General features: G+C 45.0%; 1 protein-coding gene across 1 annotated transcript; it reads right to left on the reverse strand.

The window, feature by feature from the left end:
- Positions 1-3,889: 3,889 nt before the first annotated feature.
- Positions 3,890-18,571, reverse strand: LOC107400223 (putative sperm motility kinase W). Its single transcript, XM_076560156.1, has 13 exons — positions 18,481-18,571; positions 13,549-15,144; positions 12,731-13,149; positions 12,335-12,401; positions 11,141-11,262; positions 10,848-10,946; positions 9,941-10,055; positions 9,677-9,809; positions 8,223-8,322; positions 7,728-7,800; positions 6,193-6,264; positions 5,562-5,855; positions 3,890-5,483 (listed from the first exon to the last, which is right to left on the reverse strand). Exons 2-3 carry the CDS (start codon positions 15,084-15,086, stop codon positions 13,125-13,127), a joined length of 1,563 nt encoding a protein of 520 aa, XP_076416271.1. The 5' UTR covers positions 15,087-15,144; positions 18,481-18,571; the 3' UTR covers positions 3,890-5,483; positions 5,562-5,855; positions 6,193-6,264; positions 7,728-7,800; positions 8,223-8,322; positions 9,677-9,809; positions 9,941-10,055; positions 10,848-10,946; positions 11,141-11,262; positions 12,335-12,401; positions 12,731-13,124.
- Positions 18,572-18,924: the final 353 nt, after the last annotated feature.

Consider the following 18,924-nt stretch of genomic DNA (forward strand, 5'->3'; position numbering starts at 1 on the left):
CAAGTCATATGATTTCACTCCTCTGTTTATACCCTCTGACTGGTGCTTATCATATTAAAAAATACACTCAGATTTCTCCCCTGGCTCTCTATATATATATCATTGGGCACTATTTCTTGTGTCTATCCTCATTCAGCAGTATTTCTCCAACCTGTCTGCTTGAGATGTGTCCTATGATTAACTTCATTAAAATAACCTCACTCCATGGATTTGTATTGTACTGGTCCTTGATTTGTTTTCTCCCTGAGATCTAGTCAACCTTAAAACTTCTATTTGTTTATATATGTTTATATTACATTGTTAAAGCCAGTGGTCAGTAGGTGAAGTTTGGAGGATTACAAATTGAGGCCAGTCCTGGGAAACTGTCCTAGTATACTTTGTATTGTTTATAGATACATCCTGATATAACCCAATATGGTAGAAATAGTTCATTTGGCTCCCATGTCCTGTTCAATGTCCATCATTAGGGAAGTTTTCTAGGAACTCCAGTAGATTCAGAGGACAGTTCTTTACCGACTTGCTCTTCAGGGCTACTTCACTTTACTTTCTTACACAATTCAGGACCGACATACAGAGATGAAGGCACCCACATGGGGCCTGATCTCCCACTTTAGGCATTAATAAAGAAATGAATCCTGTAAACTTCATGAAACAGCAAAATCACAGGACTACTTTCAGATACTCAGCACAATAATTCTCTTTGTTTTTAAGCATCTTTCTTTGTATTGGATGAATGTGAAAAAGATGATATTGAGTGAGAGAACCCAGATCCAGAAAGACAAATGCCAGAGGTCATCTCCGTCAGCTGTTTCTGGCTCTCAAACATCTGAAGTGAGTATAAAACATGGAGGTACAGAGAGGGGAGGGGATACCAAAAGTACCTGACACTAGCTTTGTGTGTCTAGCTTTGACTGTATATATTCTTCTTCCACAGCTAGATACCATGTCCTCTTAGAGATCCTCCTGAAATCCTACTAGGGAGATGGTATCTAGTAGGAGTAGAAACCTAGTCCTGTGTGTGTATGTGGGACTTTTACTATGGGGAGAAAATGTCTAGAAGTAAAAGAAACACAGTTGTGTGTGTATGAGAGAGAGAGAGAAGAGAGAGAGAGAGAGAGAGAGAGAGAGAGAGAGAGAGAGAGAGAGAGAGAGAGAGACTGATTATAAGGCAGGGGGCAGTCAGAATGACTTAACACCATCTCTGTGTACCTGTAACATTGGATGTAGAGATTAGGGTACCTAGCATGTTGTGACACCTCACCATGAATATATAGTTGAAGGTTTCCTTTAGGGGAGGTGATACTGAGGAGGACATGATACCCTAGTCATTGGTGGGTCTGTTCAATAGAGTATGGTATTCCTAGCAGATTCTGAGATTTGTGTCAGTTTGGCTAGGCTGTAAGGAAGGTTTTATCCAGCAGGAACTGATAGTGAGCCATATATGTGTATGAAGGCCTTTGGCTGTAAGGTAGGTATGTCAAGACCTAGGTATTACTTCACCTTGCTAAAGCACAAACACACACACACACACACACACACACACACACACACACACACACACACACACAAAGTCAAGTCCTAATGGACTTCTTTCTATTTTAAGCACTAGCTCTCCACACAGGTCTAGGTGTCAATGGTAGCATTGTATTCCCACCCTTACAGCCAAAGCTATAAACACATACATGACAACTTGTCCGGTCCTAAAAGGAAGACCCCAATTCTACAACAATGCCACACATGCAGAGGTAGGTGTCAAGTCCTAGCCTTCCCCTAAATCCATAGCTCCATTCATGGGGCTTCGGGAAAAACTCCTGGAGAGGGTTCCCACAGGCCTGCATGCATGATTGTTTGCATATGTTCATGTGTGCATGCTTGCATTTCTATGTTTATATGTTTGTTAACCTGGTGTTTTGCTGTGGGGAAAAAGGCACCTAGCAGATCCTAAAACCTAACCATGTTTGTGTATGTGGAACTTTGGTTGTAAGGCTAGAGACAAGTGCCTGAGCCTGACACTTGCCTTATATGAATATGAGAGCTGTGCCTGGGTGTTTGCCTGTGTCCGGGGTTCCTAGCAGGATGTGATGCCTAGCCTTGTGCATGGGACTTTACTATATCACAGTGGATCTCTAGGAGGTCAGGATACCTAGCTGCGTAAGAGGAATATTGGCTGTAGGAAAGGGTGGACCTAACAGAAGCTGACACCTAGCCCTGTTTGGAAGGCTTTGACTCTAAGGCAGGTGTATATCTAACAGAACCTGCCACATAACTGCACTAGTGTGTGTGTGTGTGTGTGTGTGTGTGTGTGTGTGTGTGTATGTATATTTTATGTATTGATGGGGGGTGGCTTTGCCTATAATGCAGGCAATACCCTGAAGAACCAGTCAAATCGTATGTATTGGAAGTCTTTGTCTCTAGGCAAGTATATACCTATAAGTATAGTGGCTTAGATGTACATATATACATGTGGGGGGGGGACAATCAGGGGGAGGAAGGGAGAGAGAGAGAGGAGCAAGAGAGGAGAGAGGGGAGAGGAGGGAGAGAGAGAGGAGAGAGAGAGAGAGATGGGCTGTAGGTAATGGACACCTAGCAGCAGAAGCACATTGTTGGCTACTGCCCCCTAGTCCTGCTGCCAAACCCACCCATGTACCACTGCCCTGCTGGACACTCCTACCCCTGCCACTATAGCCTGAAACACACTGCTTGGTTTCAGGCTTTGCTGCACACCTGCCTGAGGCCTGGATGCCCTACTGTGTATCACATCCTCAGGACTCCCCAGTCCTAACCCGGATGTTGTGCAGGATAACAGGCCTCATCTAATAAGTTTCTCTTTCCTCACCCATCCTGCTGCCACAATAGCCCTGCTAATTCTCAGCTGTGCTTAGACCCATACCCCTGTCTGGTAGTGTATGTTGTCAACAGAATGGTGCTATTTTGGGTAAGACTTGAAGCCAATTATTGTATATGCATACAATATACTTCAATATACATGACTGAAATCTGCACAGAGTGGTAGTGTCTGATAGCAAGAAACTTGATATGTCAGTGATGGAGGTGTCTAGAAGAGCCTTAAAATTGCAGTGTTCACTGGGCCAGTAGTGTATATTGGGGGTAAGGGTGTGTGTCAACATTGTCGGATACCTAGCATGTCCCATGTGATGGAGCCTGGTGCTCAAGTGAACCTGACACACATCACTTTATATGCACTGTGGTTTGGACAGGGGTTAATGTCCAGCATGGCCCAGTAACTAGCAGTAGAGCCTGAGACCCAGCACATGGTATAGCATAGGAAGGAGTCCAGTAGAAGCTGATGCCTAGCAGCGTGGATGTATCTTCAGCAGAAGGAGGGGGTCCGTCAATGCTAAGTGCTAGGTATTGTGCAAGACCTGACAGGGGGAATGTTCCCAGCATGGTCTGATGGCTGTCGATTAATGTGGGGTGTGAGGTCAAACTGGACCTGGTACCTAGAGTGGATGTGTGGTCACAGGGGTGGAGGTGTGTCCATTGTGTTTGATGATAACTATGTCAGAGGGGAGCAGTGGGAGAATGGGGTGTCGAGCTCTGCACAATCCCTACTGAGTGTGTGTCAGCTCATGGCTGAGCTGGTGTCTGTCAAGGTCTGATCACATTTTGAAGTTGGTTGGCAGTGGACGATGAGATGTCAAGTGGGGTCCAATACTAGCAGAGTATTTGGGTACAGTACCAAGAGAGTGTCCTATATGGCCAGATAAGTAGCTGTTAATAAAGGATTATGTGGGTGACATACCAGATCCAGACCTAGGAATACATGTAAGGTATGTCTGAGGGTTTAGCAATGCCGGATACCTAGCAGTCAATGTGTGGTTGGGTGAGAAGTCATTCATGGCCCAAGACTTAGAAGTGTATTAGAGGCTGTGTGTGTGTGTGTGTGTGTGTGTGTGTGTGTGTGTGTGTTGTAGAGGTTGTTTATCATGGTCTGACAGCTGGTAGTACAAGTGAGGTGGCATGGCTGTAGTGTCCCACGTTGCATTATACCTAGTGTTGTATGTCAGTGCAGGAAGATTCCAGGAGTGTTTGAACCAAGCAGTAACTGTGTGTCCTTGTCAGAAGATAAAGTGTGCAACAGGGCCTGGTACATTTCCCCATGTCTTAGGACATTGTGGTTGGAGGCTTGTCTAGCATGGTCTAGAATCTAGCATTGTATGTGGGACATCAGAAGGGAGTTGAATACCTAGGCCTAATACCTAGAGAACTCTGTGGAGAATGTGGGTGAGGGGAGTCCTTCATACATATACAGTCATGGCACTGTATGTAAGTTGTTAATAGTGGCAGAGGCATGCGTAGCACATGTGATTATCTAGGTGTCAGACCTGCTGCTTTCCCCAGCTGACTGGATCATCAATACAGTGCTGTTATCAGATCAGCTGGACAGCTCATCTCCATCCCACACAATGTGATAGGTTTCAGCCATCCTCACACCACACAGCACATACTACACCTCCACCTCTTCATAGCCACACAACGTTCACTGTCAGGGATTTGTTGTCTGCTGGGGTGTGTCAGGGGCCAGGTTCTCTCTTTAGATGTCCTGGGGGAGTGTCTGCTCCAGCCATGCTCCAGCTTCTGTATTTTCATGGCTGGTGGCAGCAGGGCTCCCGAGTCCACAGTTCATCTATTCTGTGTTATTTTTGATCTTCCTTTCTATAAGGCAGGAAATCATGTAGTCCTCTTCTATAACTTTATGTGAGCATTATAATGTTTGTATTTGAGGTCAATAGAAATGCTGACTGTGTTCAGTTTTTCAATGGGTTTCTTATTGGATTTTAAATCTTCTTCTACAATCATTTGTGGACAAGGCATTCTCTCTGCCTGGATTTCCATGGGTGACCATGAGAAAATCAGCTGGCAGGATTTCACTGGGTCTGTTTCTGAGCTTTCTGTTCTGTTCCACATATCCAGTCTCCATTACTTCCATGTAGCCCTTTATGGATCTCTGAGGCTTGGTGGGAAGTCCTAGAAGAAGAAGATCTGGGTGTGGAGGGATCTCTCCTGTCCTTGGCCATGTCTTCCAGGTCTAGGTCCCATTGGTTGATGCATCTTGTGTTTGAGCATCAGACTGGGTTTTGCTGAGTCTATAGATGAAGTGCAAACATCTGTCACCTTTAGAATAACAACTGGTAGAAGCGGGGAGCTCATATAGCTTTGGATTTCTCTCTTTCAGGGGTAAAAGCATTCTGAATGCCAATTTATAGAAATTATGTTGGAATTCTAATTAAATACTTTAGTATTGCTTTGTAAATTGTCTCTGGATTATACCAGGGAGAGATGGGCCAAATGTATGACCTCAAGTTCTGCCTCTTCATGTTATTGGAGGCCTGGGACAGGTGGTCCATGGGTACTGCCCTTCTCAGGAGATCCACTCTAGAGTTCAGAAAGAGAAGCACATTTAATTCCCAAGGCTCTTCTGAGATATTTCTTTAACTGCTTGGGCAGGTTTTCTTTGTTATCTGTGAAGACAGAGAGGCATAGGTGACTTTCTGAACTGTCAAAATGTAGATGGGTCTAAGTTGGGCAGGATTCAACACTGGGAGGCTTCCACAAAAGGATGCTCCTGTAGATTCCCCAGGTCTTGTTGGTTATTTGGGGTGGTTGTCTGTAGCTGGATGATGGAAGAGAAACCATGTCATCGTCCTCCACAGCATGTCCTCCTGTTGCTGTGTGGAGCCTCTGAGTTCTTCTGGAGCTCAGACAATGGCATGCTAGTCTGCCAGGAAGGGGAGGGGAGAGGTGCTCTTTTCCCTCCATGTCACCAATGCTCAGTGTGCACACATGCAAGTCAGGAATTCTCCGGGTCCACGATTCAGGATATGGCCAGGCACCTAGAAGAAAAAGCTTATGTTAGACCATAGATGAGGCTGGCAGAAAGATTCATTCACCACCATAGACCTGTGGCCTTTCAGATAACAGCTGGTTTATTTCTGGTGGAGTTCAGGACCTAATGAGGCAGGGATAATGACTTTTTTCTTCCCATGTGACTTCCTGTGGGAGAACTCAGTGGGGTCTCCTTGAGAAGCCCTGATTGCAGGGATTGGTTTGTCCTAGCTGCTCTGCTACTGTCCCATAAACGGGCTCTAGGATCAAGAAGGAAATGCAGTTTCACCAACATGTCTGTTTCTAGACGCTGTGCTTCCTGCACCCAGCTCACTGAACACTTGCCTAGATGAGACAGGATGCACATACGGAGAAGATGAGCTTTGTCTCAGAACATATCCAGCAGAACCTGCAGATCTGAGGAAAGAAAGGATGTCAATGAGAGGTGTGGGGTTGACCTCTCAGATACAAGAGACTCAGGCTGTTACCACAACAGTCATCCAATCTGTGTCAATGAACTAAGAGTGATTTAAACATTCCCAACCAGTCAGACTGTGCAAAAGAGCAAGCTACCCGGGATCAAGCGGACTCTCTTTTCTCCACAAGGAAGTGAACACTACTGAGCGACTTTGGGGTAGTGTGTGGAAAGTTCTTGGTACCAAGAGCATGTATTGTCTGCACCTGTTCCTACTGCTTCCAGGAGGCAGGCAGTGGGGGAAGGAGGGTGTTGAGTGTGTGAGTCTGATCATAAGCTGACTTCTCTCATGTAACTATCTAAAGGCGACCACATGCTCCTTGCAGTGGCCAGGGATATAAAAAGTTCACATTATACTCACCTGGCCTCTTATGCATCAACTCTGTTTCCTGACATCCACATTCTCAAAGACTATTACCAGGGTTTAGGGCCCTGGTGTACATGTGCTGTCTCCTGAGAGTTTGCATGCCTGGCCATAGTACCCAAGACTCCCTTCTACAAGCCCTGGTTTCGATTAAGTGCATCAGGGTGAAGCCTGCCGGAGTGGTTACTCATTGACCAACAGACCAGGCATTGGCTGAGGAGCAAGCAGGTCATTGTCTCTTGGCTGGTTTCCCTTGCTAGGTTGTGTGAATCCCCATGCCCCAGTCTCTGGAAACAACACAGACTAAGTCACTGTCCAGGGACAGAATGGATGTCACAACATACAGGTGTTGAGAAGATGTTCACCATCTTTGATTCAAAGTGTTCCTTCTCAATGGTATTAAGATCAGAGGGGAGAGATGTGCCACCTACACCAAGTTATCTCAATATCCTCTGTAGCCATGCCTCAGCTGTTTCTCTCTCTCTCTCTCTCTCTCTCTCTCTCTCTCTCTCTCTCTCTCTCTCTTTCTCTCTCTCCCCCTCCCTCCCTCCCTCCCTCCCTTCCTCTCCTTCCTCTCCCTCTTTTTCTCTTCTTCTGTAACACAAGCTAAATGATCACCTACCCTTGGGATTGAGGCAGACCTGCCTGAGAAGCCTCATTCTTCCTAACCTCTAAGGCAGAGTCAAGTTTAGACCAGAAACCAAAAACTAATCATCTACTACAGGCTGTTAGATAGTGGTCTCAGTGATGCTTTCAGCCATGTGCTGCCCAGAAATGAGCCTTGACAATCATTCCATTCAGAGTGGCCATCCTTCACTGAATGGAGAGGCCATCTGCCTGTCAGGTGCACGGGAAAACAGTTTAAACAATTATCCCAGCAGGACAAGCAAGCAGACAGCCTAGCAGAAAGCTATAGCTCTATGGTCAACAAGGATGTCTAGGCCTGACCGCTGTACCCAGTGGAACTGGATACAAAGTAGTTTTAGGAGTGCTGACCCCACCTCTGACCACTGTGACCTAGGCTAGCTAAGGCCTACTCACTTCCAAAGTGGAGCAATGTCCCAGCATTCCATCCAAAGTGGTACCCATTTTCCTCCAGCTTGCTGTCACTTTCCTGTTAGGAGACAAATATGGTTTTGATGGAACTCCGTACAGTGAGGCCCCTTCAAAATCATATAAACTAGACCAGCATTCAGTGGGGCTATGTCTTTTCTGATAGTCAGGACACAGAGATAAATGAAGGCTTCAAATTCAACAGCAGGGAAGGAGGGAGAGGAAGGAGAGGAAGGAGCTTCCTTCCCCTCATGTGGGGAAACATTTCACTAGGATCAGAAACCTAAAGGGTGGACAGGTTAATGAGTACTGCTAGTTATTCCCCTGCAGTCTGGTCCACAGGGTCTGCATGTTCAAGGGCAGCTTGCACGTGATAATGGCTCATGGCCCCCATTGAGGAGGATGCTGTGAAACACCAGCCCTTGATCATATTACCTTGATAATGAGGATTTTCTGGAGGGAAATCTATGGTAATTGGCTCACCTCCTCCTGTGCTGGACACAGACCCTTCATGCTGGGGAAGTGGGCACACTGCCATCTGGAATTCCTGCAGAGCTCCTGCTTCTGCTGTCTCAGGCCACACCTGCAAATCGTCACCCTGTGTCTCCTGATGTAGAGAGCTCATCACTTTAAAGAGGACAAACATGGGGAAGAGACTCTTGGGGAATTTGAAATATGCAGCACTTAAGCTAGACCTACTGTGCATCCCTCTCCCCATGGCTCCTCCTATCTGTCTCTCCCATTCTCTCTAAATTCCTCCCTTAGTCAATTCTTTCCTGCTGCCTCTGCAATCCCTGGTTATCTTCCTCTGCTCTCCATCTCCAGCTCAATCATGACACTTTATTTAGAAGTGGGTTTGTACTGTGGCACTTGTGATATTGAAGTCAGTGAAAAAAGTTAATGTGCCAAATGCAAAGGACAGATGACAGTATCAAACATAAAATTAGTGTCATAGACACTGAAGGCCTGGAACCAGACCAGTGACTCTGCAATGAGCACTAACAAGTGAAGATATGTGGACAGAGGGGTTCACAGTGTGACTCACTCTGTCACACTCGGTCACTGCAGCTTCCATGAGGAAACCTTTAAGTTTCCCCCTTTTCCCCCTTTTTAATTTTACCTTATGTTTCCTTTTTTTGTTAAATTTTGTTGTATTGGGGCAGTTGTAGGGGTGGAGGGCAGATGTGAAATGATGGGGACATGAATGTAATCAAAATACCTGATGTAAAAGACACAGAGAATGAATATATATATGTATATAGAGAGAAATAAATAAATAGATAAATAAATAAACAAATGGATAAATAAATAAGTAAATGGAATAAATAAATGAAGAGCATACAGGGGAAAGAGCACATACTCACCCCCAAAGAGTGAAATTTACACATTTTTCAGAAAACAGATACAACTGAGGATGACTGTATTACGTGTAACAAGCTTGTCCCAAAGACAAAGGTCACTTTCTTTTTCATATGCAAAATCTGCAGGTTATAGGCATCAGAACATGAACAACAGAACACTCAGGACATGGAATAGGACAGTGGTCTTCCTGAAACTGTCCACAATATTCTTGGGAGGCTGATCACCTCTACCATCATGCACTGTCTAGAGTGGGGTGTACAGGTCCTAGTTGGTTCAGAATCCAGAAACCTGCAGCCCTGGCTCTCCATTAGCTAGGGAGTATGAACAAGATTCAGTGGCCTAAAAGCAACCCAAAGTGGTTTTGACAAATAGCAAAAGCATTGTGGGACCCATGATCAAGAGGAGTCGTTGAAGTCAGCAGACAAGCAGACAGAATCTGTGTGTCAGATAAATAGAACTGGAAGCTGCTATCTAGAATCTTTGGCTTCATGCACTGCCTCTGCCACTGGTGTCCTTAAAGTGAGAGCCCTGCTTTCAACATCCCAAGACAGGCACCAGCTGTCCCAGTGACCCACCTTGAGTCCTCAGCTGTGATCTCAAGGCTCAAATGGAAAGAACTCAATTAATCAGACCAGGTAGCCAATCTGGACTCTCCTGATTGGTCAGGTTGAAGTCATGTGATTTGTGCCTGGACTGCAGGTGAGGATCCTGTGAAAAGAGGATTAGAGAGTAGCCTTTGCATGCTCTGTGCCTTGTTTCCAAGAATGTATCAGCTAGGACATACCGCCTCCAGCCCACTGACTGGTGTCCCCAGAAGAATTCATGACAGCAGTTCTCACCTCCAGGTATCTGTTCACTGGTGGACATAGACTTCTATTCTGAAAGTTAGATTTGGACTTTGCTGCTGTTTGTAGTCCATCCTGGATGAAAGAAACTTCAGTTCAATCCCTGACACTGTTGAGATGAAAGAAGGATAGGACTTGTCTCCTTTCCTTCAAATGTTTGGAGAAATTTACCATTGATGCTATACAAACAGTATGTGAAGCCAGGCATGGGAGTCCACATGTGTAATCACAGCACTCAGGAAGCAGAGAAAGGGGGTCAATCTCTATGAGTTTCAGAGCTGTATGTTCTACACAGAGAGTATCAGGATAGCCAGGGCCATAAGGTGAGATCCAGTCTCAAAAAGAGTAAAATATATAAAATGAGGATTCAGGAAATTTCCCTATTCATTAACAGATTTCAACAGACTCCTCAACCGTTTCTCAGCCCTGCCTTCACTGATATGCAGCAGAAACACAGTCTGACACCAGGTGATACCCACAAACTGAAAATTTCTCTCTCTCTCTCTTCCTGAACAAACTGACTGATCTTGTATTGTGCACTTGGGACTCTCCAGATGGTCAGGGTTCTAGAAGTCAGTGACAACACAAGCTGGCTATCATCCACTGGGAAGATCTGGCCAAAGACTTTAACATGCATCAGTGTTTGCTAACAGCCCAGGATCAGATGGTCAGAGTGGAGCTTGAGGTCAACTGCAGCAGAGAAGCTGGTTCCTCCCTTGTCACACCTCTGCAGTCTCTCAGTCTCCCATTGCTCTTCAGTTGAGCAAGTCAATGATAACTTTCCCTCTGTGTCAGGGATGCTGGCACATGCTACTTGAAGGGATCCTTTTCAGCACATCAAGACCAGACTTTAGAGACTTATCTTCTGCCACACACAGATACTTACTGTACTCAATCTTACCTTCAGGTGCATGATTCATACAGATTAGGACCCTGGATTCCCTGTCAAGTTCATTTCCCCTTGCCAAATCAGTGAGCTGCTCCCTAACTGGAAGGTGTCCTGGAAAACAGTTGAGACACTACAACTCAACCAGTGCTTCACACTGCACCAGGGGCTGTCATTAAGAGATCCATGGTGATCAAGGTTTCCTTCTGAGTCTGACCCCAATGGTGGTCATTGGTCATAAAGAATTCCCATCGCTGCTGTTTTTGTAAAGGCAATACTCAGCATCAGGCCTGGCAATGCCTACTTACCTTCCCACATTGGAGTAGAACAATGTTAATGTAAGGTCAAATATCAGTTATAAATGCCTCTATGAGATGGAAAAATGATGCAGAATTTTTGGATCAGGAGGTTGGAGGCACCATGGAGGAGGCTATGGAGAAAAAGACATAGATGTCATCAGATCTGCCAAAGGCCATGACAGACAAGACCAGCAGAGGACCCCACTGCATGATGCAGCCACCCTTCTCTTGCAACACCCTTCTTCAATAGTCCAGAATCAGAATCCCTTCCAAAGCATCCTCATAGTTCTCTACCTTGACATATGCCAAGCACAAGCAAGGCCTTCCACCTCATTGCTGGCTCTAAAGCTGAGGTCACATTTTGCTCTGTTTGAGACATTCGTTCCTGGTCTCACTTCTTCAAAACCTACCCCAGCAAAGCCTCCTTTTCTCCACTCATTTCAGGTAAGCTCCTCTGGACACACTCTACCCCTCTCTACAGGTCCTCTCTTTATCCTTTCCACCTCCTTTCCCCTGTTCCTCCCCCTTATCTCCATTCTCCCATCTCCCAGTGGATTTACAGTTGCTGTAGTTCTTCTGAAAGACAGTCAGAAAGCAGTTTGGAGGTGATGAATGAATCAAAGAAGAGGGAAGCCTGAGATCTATGTGCAAGTCTGTCCTGTTGACAGAGGCAGCCCTTTTAGATGTCGTGGAACCCTGGTCCTACAGGAACCATGAGGGATGTAGACATTCATTGGGTTGATGCTACACGTGACTCTCAGGGATGTTCAGCAACAGTGCAGGGGCAGCAATGAGGTGAAGGATGGGGAAGATGGCAGCTGATACCCTAACCTGGATGATGGATACTGGAAACTGTGGTCCTAACGTATCATCACACAGGACACAGATTTCCAGCCTGGATCCTTCCTGTTGCACTACATCACACCAAGACTGTAGTTCAAATACACCAGTTCACTTTTACCAAATAAAACCTGAAAGAAAGCCGGGCGTTGGTGGCGCACGCCTTTAATCCCAGCACTCGGGAGGCAGAGCCAGGCGGATCTCTGTGAGTTCGAGGCCAGCCTGGGCTACCAAGTGAGCTCCAGGAAAGGCGCAAAGCTACACAGAGAAACCCTGCCTCGAAAAACCAAAAAAAAAAAAAAAAAAAAACCTGAAAGAAAAAGGAAAGTGCCTCTCTTAGTGACTTTAACAGACAGGACTTACTCAGCAATAAGAGGACAGGACTCCACTGAGCAATAGTGCGGCATCTTTCTCCTGCTTCACCCCAGATCTGTAGGAAAGAACAGGATGTTATTTCCAAGTCAACATCCTACTTGTGTGCCTTGACACATGGTAGGAACCATCAGAGCAGGCCCTCTCCTCCACATTGCTGGCTCTTCCTAGCTCCCTCCCACTCTGCACTTTAGGGGAGGTTTGTTCTGCTCTAGACTGTGCATGGCCCCTGTCACAGGTCAGCACACACACATCTCCTTCATGTCATTTTGTTGACAGGAAGTTCCTCAGGACAGACTCTACTCCTTATTCTACAACAACTCTCATGTCCCCTTTTCCTGTCTCGAAACTGTTTCCCAATTAGTCCCCTTTATCTCCTTCACCCACCTCCATTCTCCAGAGGATTTGCACAGGTCTTGCTGTTTTGTCCATAAGGCAGTCACAGAGTAAGTTGGAGGGTTAAAGATGATGAGCACCCGTGATTGGTATGAAGTCCTTCCTGTTTGTAGAGGCTGCTGTTTTCCATGAAGTGTGAGTGGTCCTACAAGCACAACCAAAGCTAGGAAGGTAGAGGGTCATGGGAGCCATATGCCTTATGACCCCCAATTGTCCCACAACAGTTCTGAAGCTGAATTGAGCTGAAAGAGATGCAGATTGGCAGCTCAGCCCCAGTTGCTGGAGGATGAATGCAGGCAGGAGCCTGTTGCTCTGTGTTGGAGGGAGCTGGCACTCTGGCGATCTGTCTTGGGTCCCTTCCGTGGCTCCTCACGAGGTCTGAATTCTATTGGGCCATTTCAGTTTCCACACTTCAAAGCAGAAAGAAACATGAAAGCACCTCTATTAGTGACTTTGGCAGATCAAAGTTCTGTGCCATATTCCTCCCCTGATTTCTCCATTCTGAATCATTGCCCTATTTAGCCAAACTCTCCTCCCTTCCTTCCCATGCTGTGTTTCCCATGCTATGCTACCTGCTTTTGCCTCAGCCTTCTAGGACTTTACATGAACAGGAAGCTGTGAATTTGCCATCTAATGTACCACATATCTAAATTCTGGGCCCTCTGAGTGGGTACAACGTTTCATTTAAATAGGATATTGAAATAGTATATTGAAAATACAATGTAGGAATTCATCTGTGTGGCCCAACCAACTGGTCTCCACTGTCCCCTCTTTTCCTTGAACCCCTGATGCAAGGGTTCAGGGCTCACCTTGGGGTGGGCAGGCAGCAGCAGCAGCAGCAGCAGCAGCAGCAGCAGCACAGTGCTCTCAGTGCATGGGAAATTTGCTTCCTCACCAGTTTCCAGATCCTGAGTGTCCTGGATCTAGATGTCATGGGTGCCACCTGGGGCTGGTCACTGGGAGTGTCTGACCCCTGGGATGAATCTTCTTCACAGAAGCCCAGGTTCAGAAATTCCATGGGTGTAGCCTCGAAGACTGATTCGGGAGAAGAGAGATTGCCAGGCAGGGGGTCAACAGAATTCCTTTTGACTTCAGTGTCCTCTGTAGCAGTGTTGATGACATCAGCCACAAGAGCATCTATTTCTGGGACTGTGTTGTCTGAAACGGGCATCGCCTCCAGGAAGGAGAGTCTGTGAGGCATGCTGTAGCTTCTACATCCTTTGCCTCTTTCTTCCACACCCTCCACCTTAACGTGACTCTTCCCAGCTTGTGTACTGGTTGTAAATGCTGGTTCACTGGCTCTCCTTGTCAAGGGGAGAGGGAGGCAAACAGGACCTGGAGGGCTGCTAGTTAACCAGGGCATCTGATCTTGCTGATGGCTGTCCCCACCACTCAACTGATGTTTGAGAATGTTGCATGTAGCCGTTACATGATTATCTTCTTGCCTGTGAGTTAGGAATGAAACAATCTCCTCACAGGTATAGCCGATGGTGCACATGGTCTCCACGACCCTGGGCAGGATTTCTTTGGTGGCAGGCAGTACATGTTCTTGAATGGGGCCCAGCCATGGTCGTTCCACAAGCTGACAGATTGTGAATCGGTACCAGATAGGGACCATGAGTAGTCGGGCAATGATGAAATAACAGGGTTTTGACAGATGGTAAGGAATGGGACACATTGTGGTGGTGATGACCCTGTGCATACCTTCAAGGGTTTCTTCCATGTATGGAAAGTGCCCTGTGACCAGGACATACAGGACGATACCCAAGCTCCACATATCACCTGCCAGTCCATCATAGGGCTTTCTTGCCAAGATCTCTGGGGCCCAATAGAGCAAGGAGCCACAGATCTCCTCCAACATCTGCCCCTCTGTGATTTCAATTGCCATACCAAAGTCACAAAGCTTTGCATTTCCTGCTGCATCGACTAGGATGTTTTCCAATTTGATATCACGGTGTGCGATGTGTCTCTGATGGAGGAAGTGAACTGCTGACACCACCTGCCGGAAAATCACTCTAGCCTCCTCCTCCTTAAAACAGCCCAGTGCCCCGAGGCAGCTCTCCAGATCTTCTCCTGCCACATACTCCATAATCAGATAAGTGGTTGTCAATGTGTCGATCATGTGAAAACATCGAACGATGTTCCTGTGTCCTAAAGACTGAAGTATGTTCACTTCAGTACTGATGTCAGCCACACTGTTGGTGTTTTTCTCAAGGACCTTGACAGCCACTCGTGTATGTGTGGGAAGGTGGCAGGCCAGCTTCACCTCCCCGAATGAACCACACCCTAGAGATATTAACATCCTGAAATCCTTTTCAAGAATGTCCTCTTCCATGTGGCTGCCCATGGTGTTCTGCTCAATTTCAACCACTTTATCTTGTGGGTAATTTCAGACGCACACAATGCTAAAAGAAAAATAATGTAGTTTAAGGAGGGAAAGCTATAGCTTGGAATTCCCTGTCATGAGATCTGAGATATCCCAAACAATCTAATGATGCTCTTCAAGGATATAAAAATACTAGAAGAACCTAAACCCAAGGCAGTGGATGAGGAATCATAAGAAAGATCAGTGTTGGTATAAGTAAAGTTGGCATGCAAAAGAAAATCCTGAGATCCCTGAAAGAATGAGCTGCTTCTTTACAAGGATGTGCCACAAGGCAAACCCCTTAACAAAGCTGATCAAGATTATGTAATATAGTTCAATGAATTCAAACTCTAAACTAGTAGAATTATACATAATATACTCAGCATCTATTATAATATACACAGTTATAAATATTATATTATACATATATGTTACCTATAATACACCTTATTGCTTTATATATTTATTTAGTCCAGTAACTTTAAAAATGTTTTCTTTAAAGGAGAAAAGAAACCAAAGGGAAATAAAAGGCTGAATTTTCAAAAATGAAAATTGGGTAACATTTATTGAGGAAATTAATAAAAATAAGTACAAATTATCACTAAAACAAAAAAATTTAATATAATCTTATTGCATCTTGTTATTCCATGTTCAGTTGCTATCCCTTGGAGCCTGCTCTTTTCTCAAGGGAAACAGAGGAGCAGTGGATCTGGTGGAGAGAGGAGCTGAGGGGCAACTGGGAGGAGCGGAAGGAGGGAATGATGCAATCAGGATGTACTGTATGAAAAAAGATGAAATATAAAGAAAAACTGAAAAATATAAATATAAATATGACACAGGAAATCTAAATCCCAGGAGCCAAAACCAACACACTGGAAATCAACTTTCCAATCTCTACAGCTAGCAACAATGACCGGCAAGTATTTCAGTAGTTCATAAAACTGAGGGAAGGCACAGTTTCAAGCACATTTCATAAAAGAGTTATTCCCCTAATTTCCAAACTATATAAGATATTTCAAAATTATCGTAGTATCAGGCAATATCCTTGACTGACAGATTAGAAAAACCTGAATGAGGGTAATTGATAGGTCACATAAAATTCAACACCACGTTAATAAGACTTTATGCTCAAGATGTCTTTAACCAGGAACACTCAAGATTCATCAACAGCCAAAGAGCACAGCATACACACAACACTGAGGTAAGTCCTAAATCAGACATCAGTGGAATGGAATGCCTAATTCAGGCGAAAACTTGGAATTAGTAAAAGTGTTACTACAAATATGCCAGTTCCACAAACACAAGTATCACATTTTGTTCACTCCAGATCATGAGCAGGCAGAGGCATAGCCTTTGTATAATAGGAAGTAATTGTCCAATGTAATGGGCCAGGAAGTGAAGTATAACAGAGAAATATGATCAAAGTAGAGTACAGGCAGATATCAGTCATGATCAAATTCCTCAACCTATGCATTTACTACATAACATTAAATTTTTAAAAAACACAAGAACACAGCCAAAAATGACCAAAATAAGTTAATAGAAGGAAAATCATTTAAAATGAATAAAAAGGAATTACAGGGAAAAATTACTACCAAAACCAATAATGTAAATAAAGAAATGCCGGGCAGTGGTAGCTCAAGCCTTTAATCCCAGCACTCAGGAGGCAGAAGCAGGCAGATCTTTGTGAGTTCGAGGTCAGCCTGGTCTACAGAGCGAGACGCAGGAGAGGCACAAAGCTACACCTTTGTCTTGAAAAACCCAAAGAAAGAAGTAATAGACTAACGAGGACTATGGGGGTCCAGCCCCTCGATAGTCCCCTCCCAGGGTCCGCAGAAGGCTCTATCAACCAGCAGAGAATCTTTAGGGTCGGTAAATCAGTCTACGCACTCAGAGTTCTTTGATCCATTCGCTTTATTTCCTCTGGCATAACATCCTTTATACACAGCTTCAGTTCTGTTCTCATGTCTAGCTCCTTTCTTGCCTGATTTCTCTCTATATTTATCTACTGTCCCCTCTATGTTCTATCTTAATTCCTTCATCTAGTTCTGTCCCTTCTAGGTTCTCATCTATCTAGTTCTTTCCCCTATCAGCTCCTCTCCTGTCTCCTTCTCTCTCATCTGGCTCTTCCTCATCTTGTTCTTCCCCACCTGGCTCTTCCTCATCTTCCATCTCGTTCCTCTAGTCCTCTCTTTCAGCTCTTCAATCTAGTTCTTCCCCATCTCAGCTTGTTCATCTCAAGTTCTTACCCATCTCGTTCTTCCATTCTCTTCTCTCTTCTCTTCTAATGTCCTCTGCTTTGCAGTTATATATCTCCCCAAAATCACGATCCTCCCCTCCACCCAGGACACTCAGCCTGAACTTCCTCAGGCAGTGATTGTCCGCTATCAGGATCAAATGGAGGGTTGATAAGAATTACAAAGAGGGGCACTAGTTGTTAATTACCATTTGTGACCCAAAGGGGAAGTGACTAATGAATTAACTAAAGGCTAAATATGGGTAATATCTAAGAAGAGGGGTCTTATGTGCACAACTATAACCTTAAATGTGTTTGGTAAAGGATGTTAAAAATCTATAAGTTGCTAGGTCAATGGGAGAAAATAAAACTGTCTTCTTTTTTCCTGTGGCTCCTATCTGTTCAAGCTGTCTGCCGTTTACTGCAGGGTGGGGGAAAGTGTGCTCAGTCTCTAGGCAACCTGTGTACAGCTAGATGCCTCTGGTGATACAGGGAGGTTTGAACTGGGAGTTCTGGCTGAGCATAGCTGTTAGCACAGAAGTTTATCTAAATATTCCTAGAAGTGGTTAGGTAAGTAGTTAGAGGTCTATAAAGTTAGTAAGGCTGTAAGAAAGGAGGGCCTAAGCTAAATTGTGTAAAACTATTACTTAGTGTCCACCTGGCCTAGTCGGCGTCCTCTTGTGAATTTACTGTAAGTCAGGAGACTTGTACGTGGGCTGCTATCACTTGTTAGTCCTTGGAAGTTGGGCGTCCACCTGGGTGGTGTTTCCTGTAGTCCCTGAAAGTGGTTAAGGGAGATAACTGGTTCCAGAGAAAGCCTTTCCTGAGGCTGTTCTCCAAATACCTGGAATGTGTATGTCCAGAGAGTGATCAGTCTACACTGTTAGTCCTTCTTAGGGGAAAGTCAATTGGGAAAACTATGAAGGCACACATGATTTTCATAACAGAAGACAGCTGATATATAACAAGCCAAGTAACACCAAAAACTCCTTGGGATTTGGCTTCCTCTGGAGGAATTCCCTGATCCCTCCAGGTAGTGACTTTGCCATAACCAGCTGAGTTCTTATGATATATTTCTGCGGCCCGCAAGAATAGACAATTGCCAAAAGGCCAAACTGAGAACTTGGGAATCAAACTCACTATGTCCAGATCCAACAGGTCAGGGAAAAAGTCAAGTATATGGGGGAAATAACTGAGTCCAACTGCTCTCCCACCAACCAACCGATTCTCCAAAGTACAGACAAAACTCAGCCTCAGGCAGTGCCCTTTGATTGGCTAGTATCTAGCTTACCTCACAAGGACTCTGTGTGATGTCACATGCAATGGACCAATCATGGCTTGGCAAAAAACCAAAGTGATTTTTTAAATTATTTTTCAGTTAAATTATTAAATTATTTTTTCCATCCACGTTCTTGCCCCAAGGACTAATGCCCTTAGCAAAGAGGGCTGCAATGTATCCCCACCACACTCCTGTTACTTTCCAAGAAGCCAAAATAGATTCATTGCTGTCACACAGTCACACATTGATCATAACCCTCCCACCCATCCTGTGAATATAATCAATGAGCCCTTCAAGTAGCCTAA

The sequence above is a fragment of the Peromyscus maniculatus genome, chromosome 23 (genome assembly GCF_049852395.1).
Source record: "Peromyscus maniculatus bairdii isolate BWxNUB_F1_BW_parent chromosome 23, HU_Pman_BW_mat_3.1, whole genome shotgun sequence".
Taxonomy (NCBI): Eukaryota; Metazoa; Chordata; class Mammalia; order Rodentia; family Cricetidae; genus Peromyscus; species Peromyscus maniculatus.

Bases quoted from the DNA above. Each gene is read 5' to 3' on its own strand.
- LOC107400223 (XM_076560156.1), bottom strand. From the start codon at position 15,086: ATGGGCAGCCACATGGAAGAGGACATTCTTGAAAAGGATTTCAGGATG. The intron at 13,150-13,548 runs GTGAGCCCTGAA...TCTGCTTTGAAG, and splicing joins TGCTGCCTGCCCACCCCAAG to TGTGGAAACTGAAATGGCCC.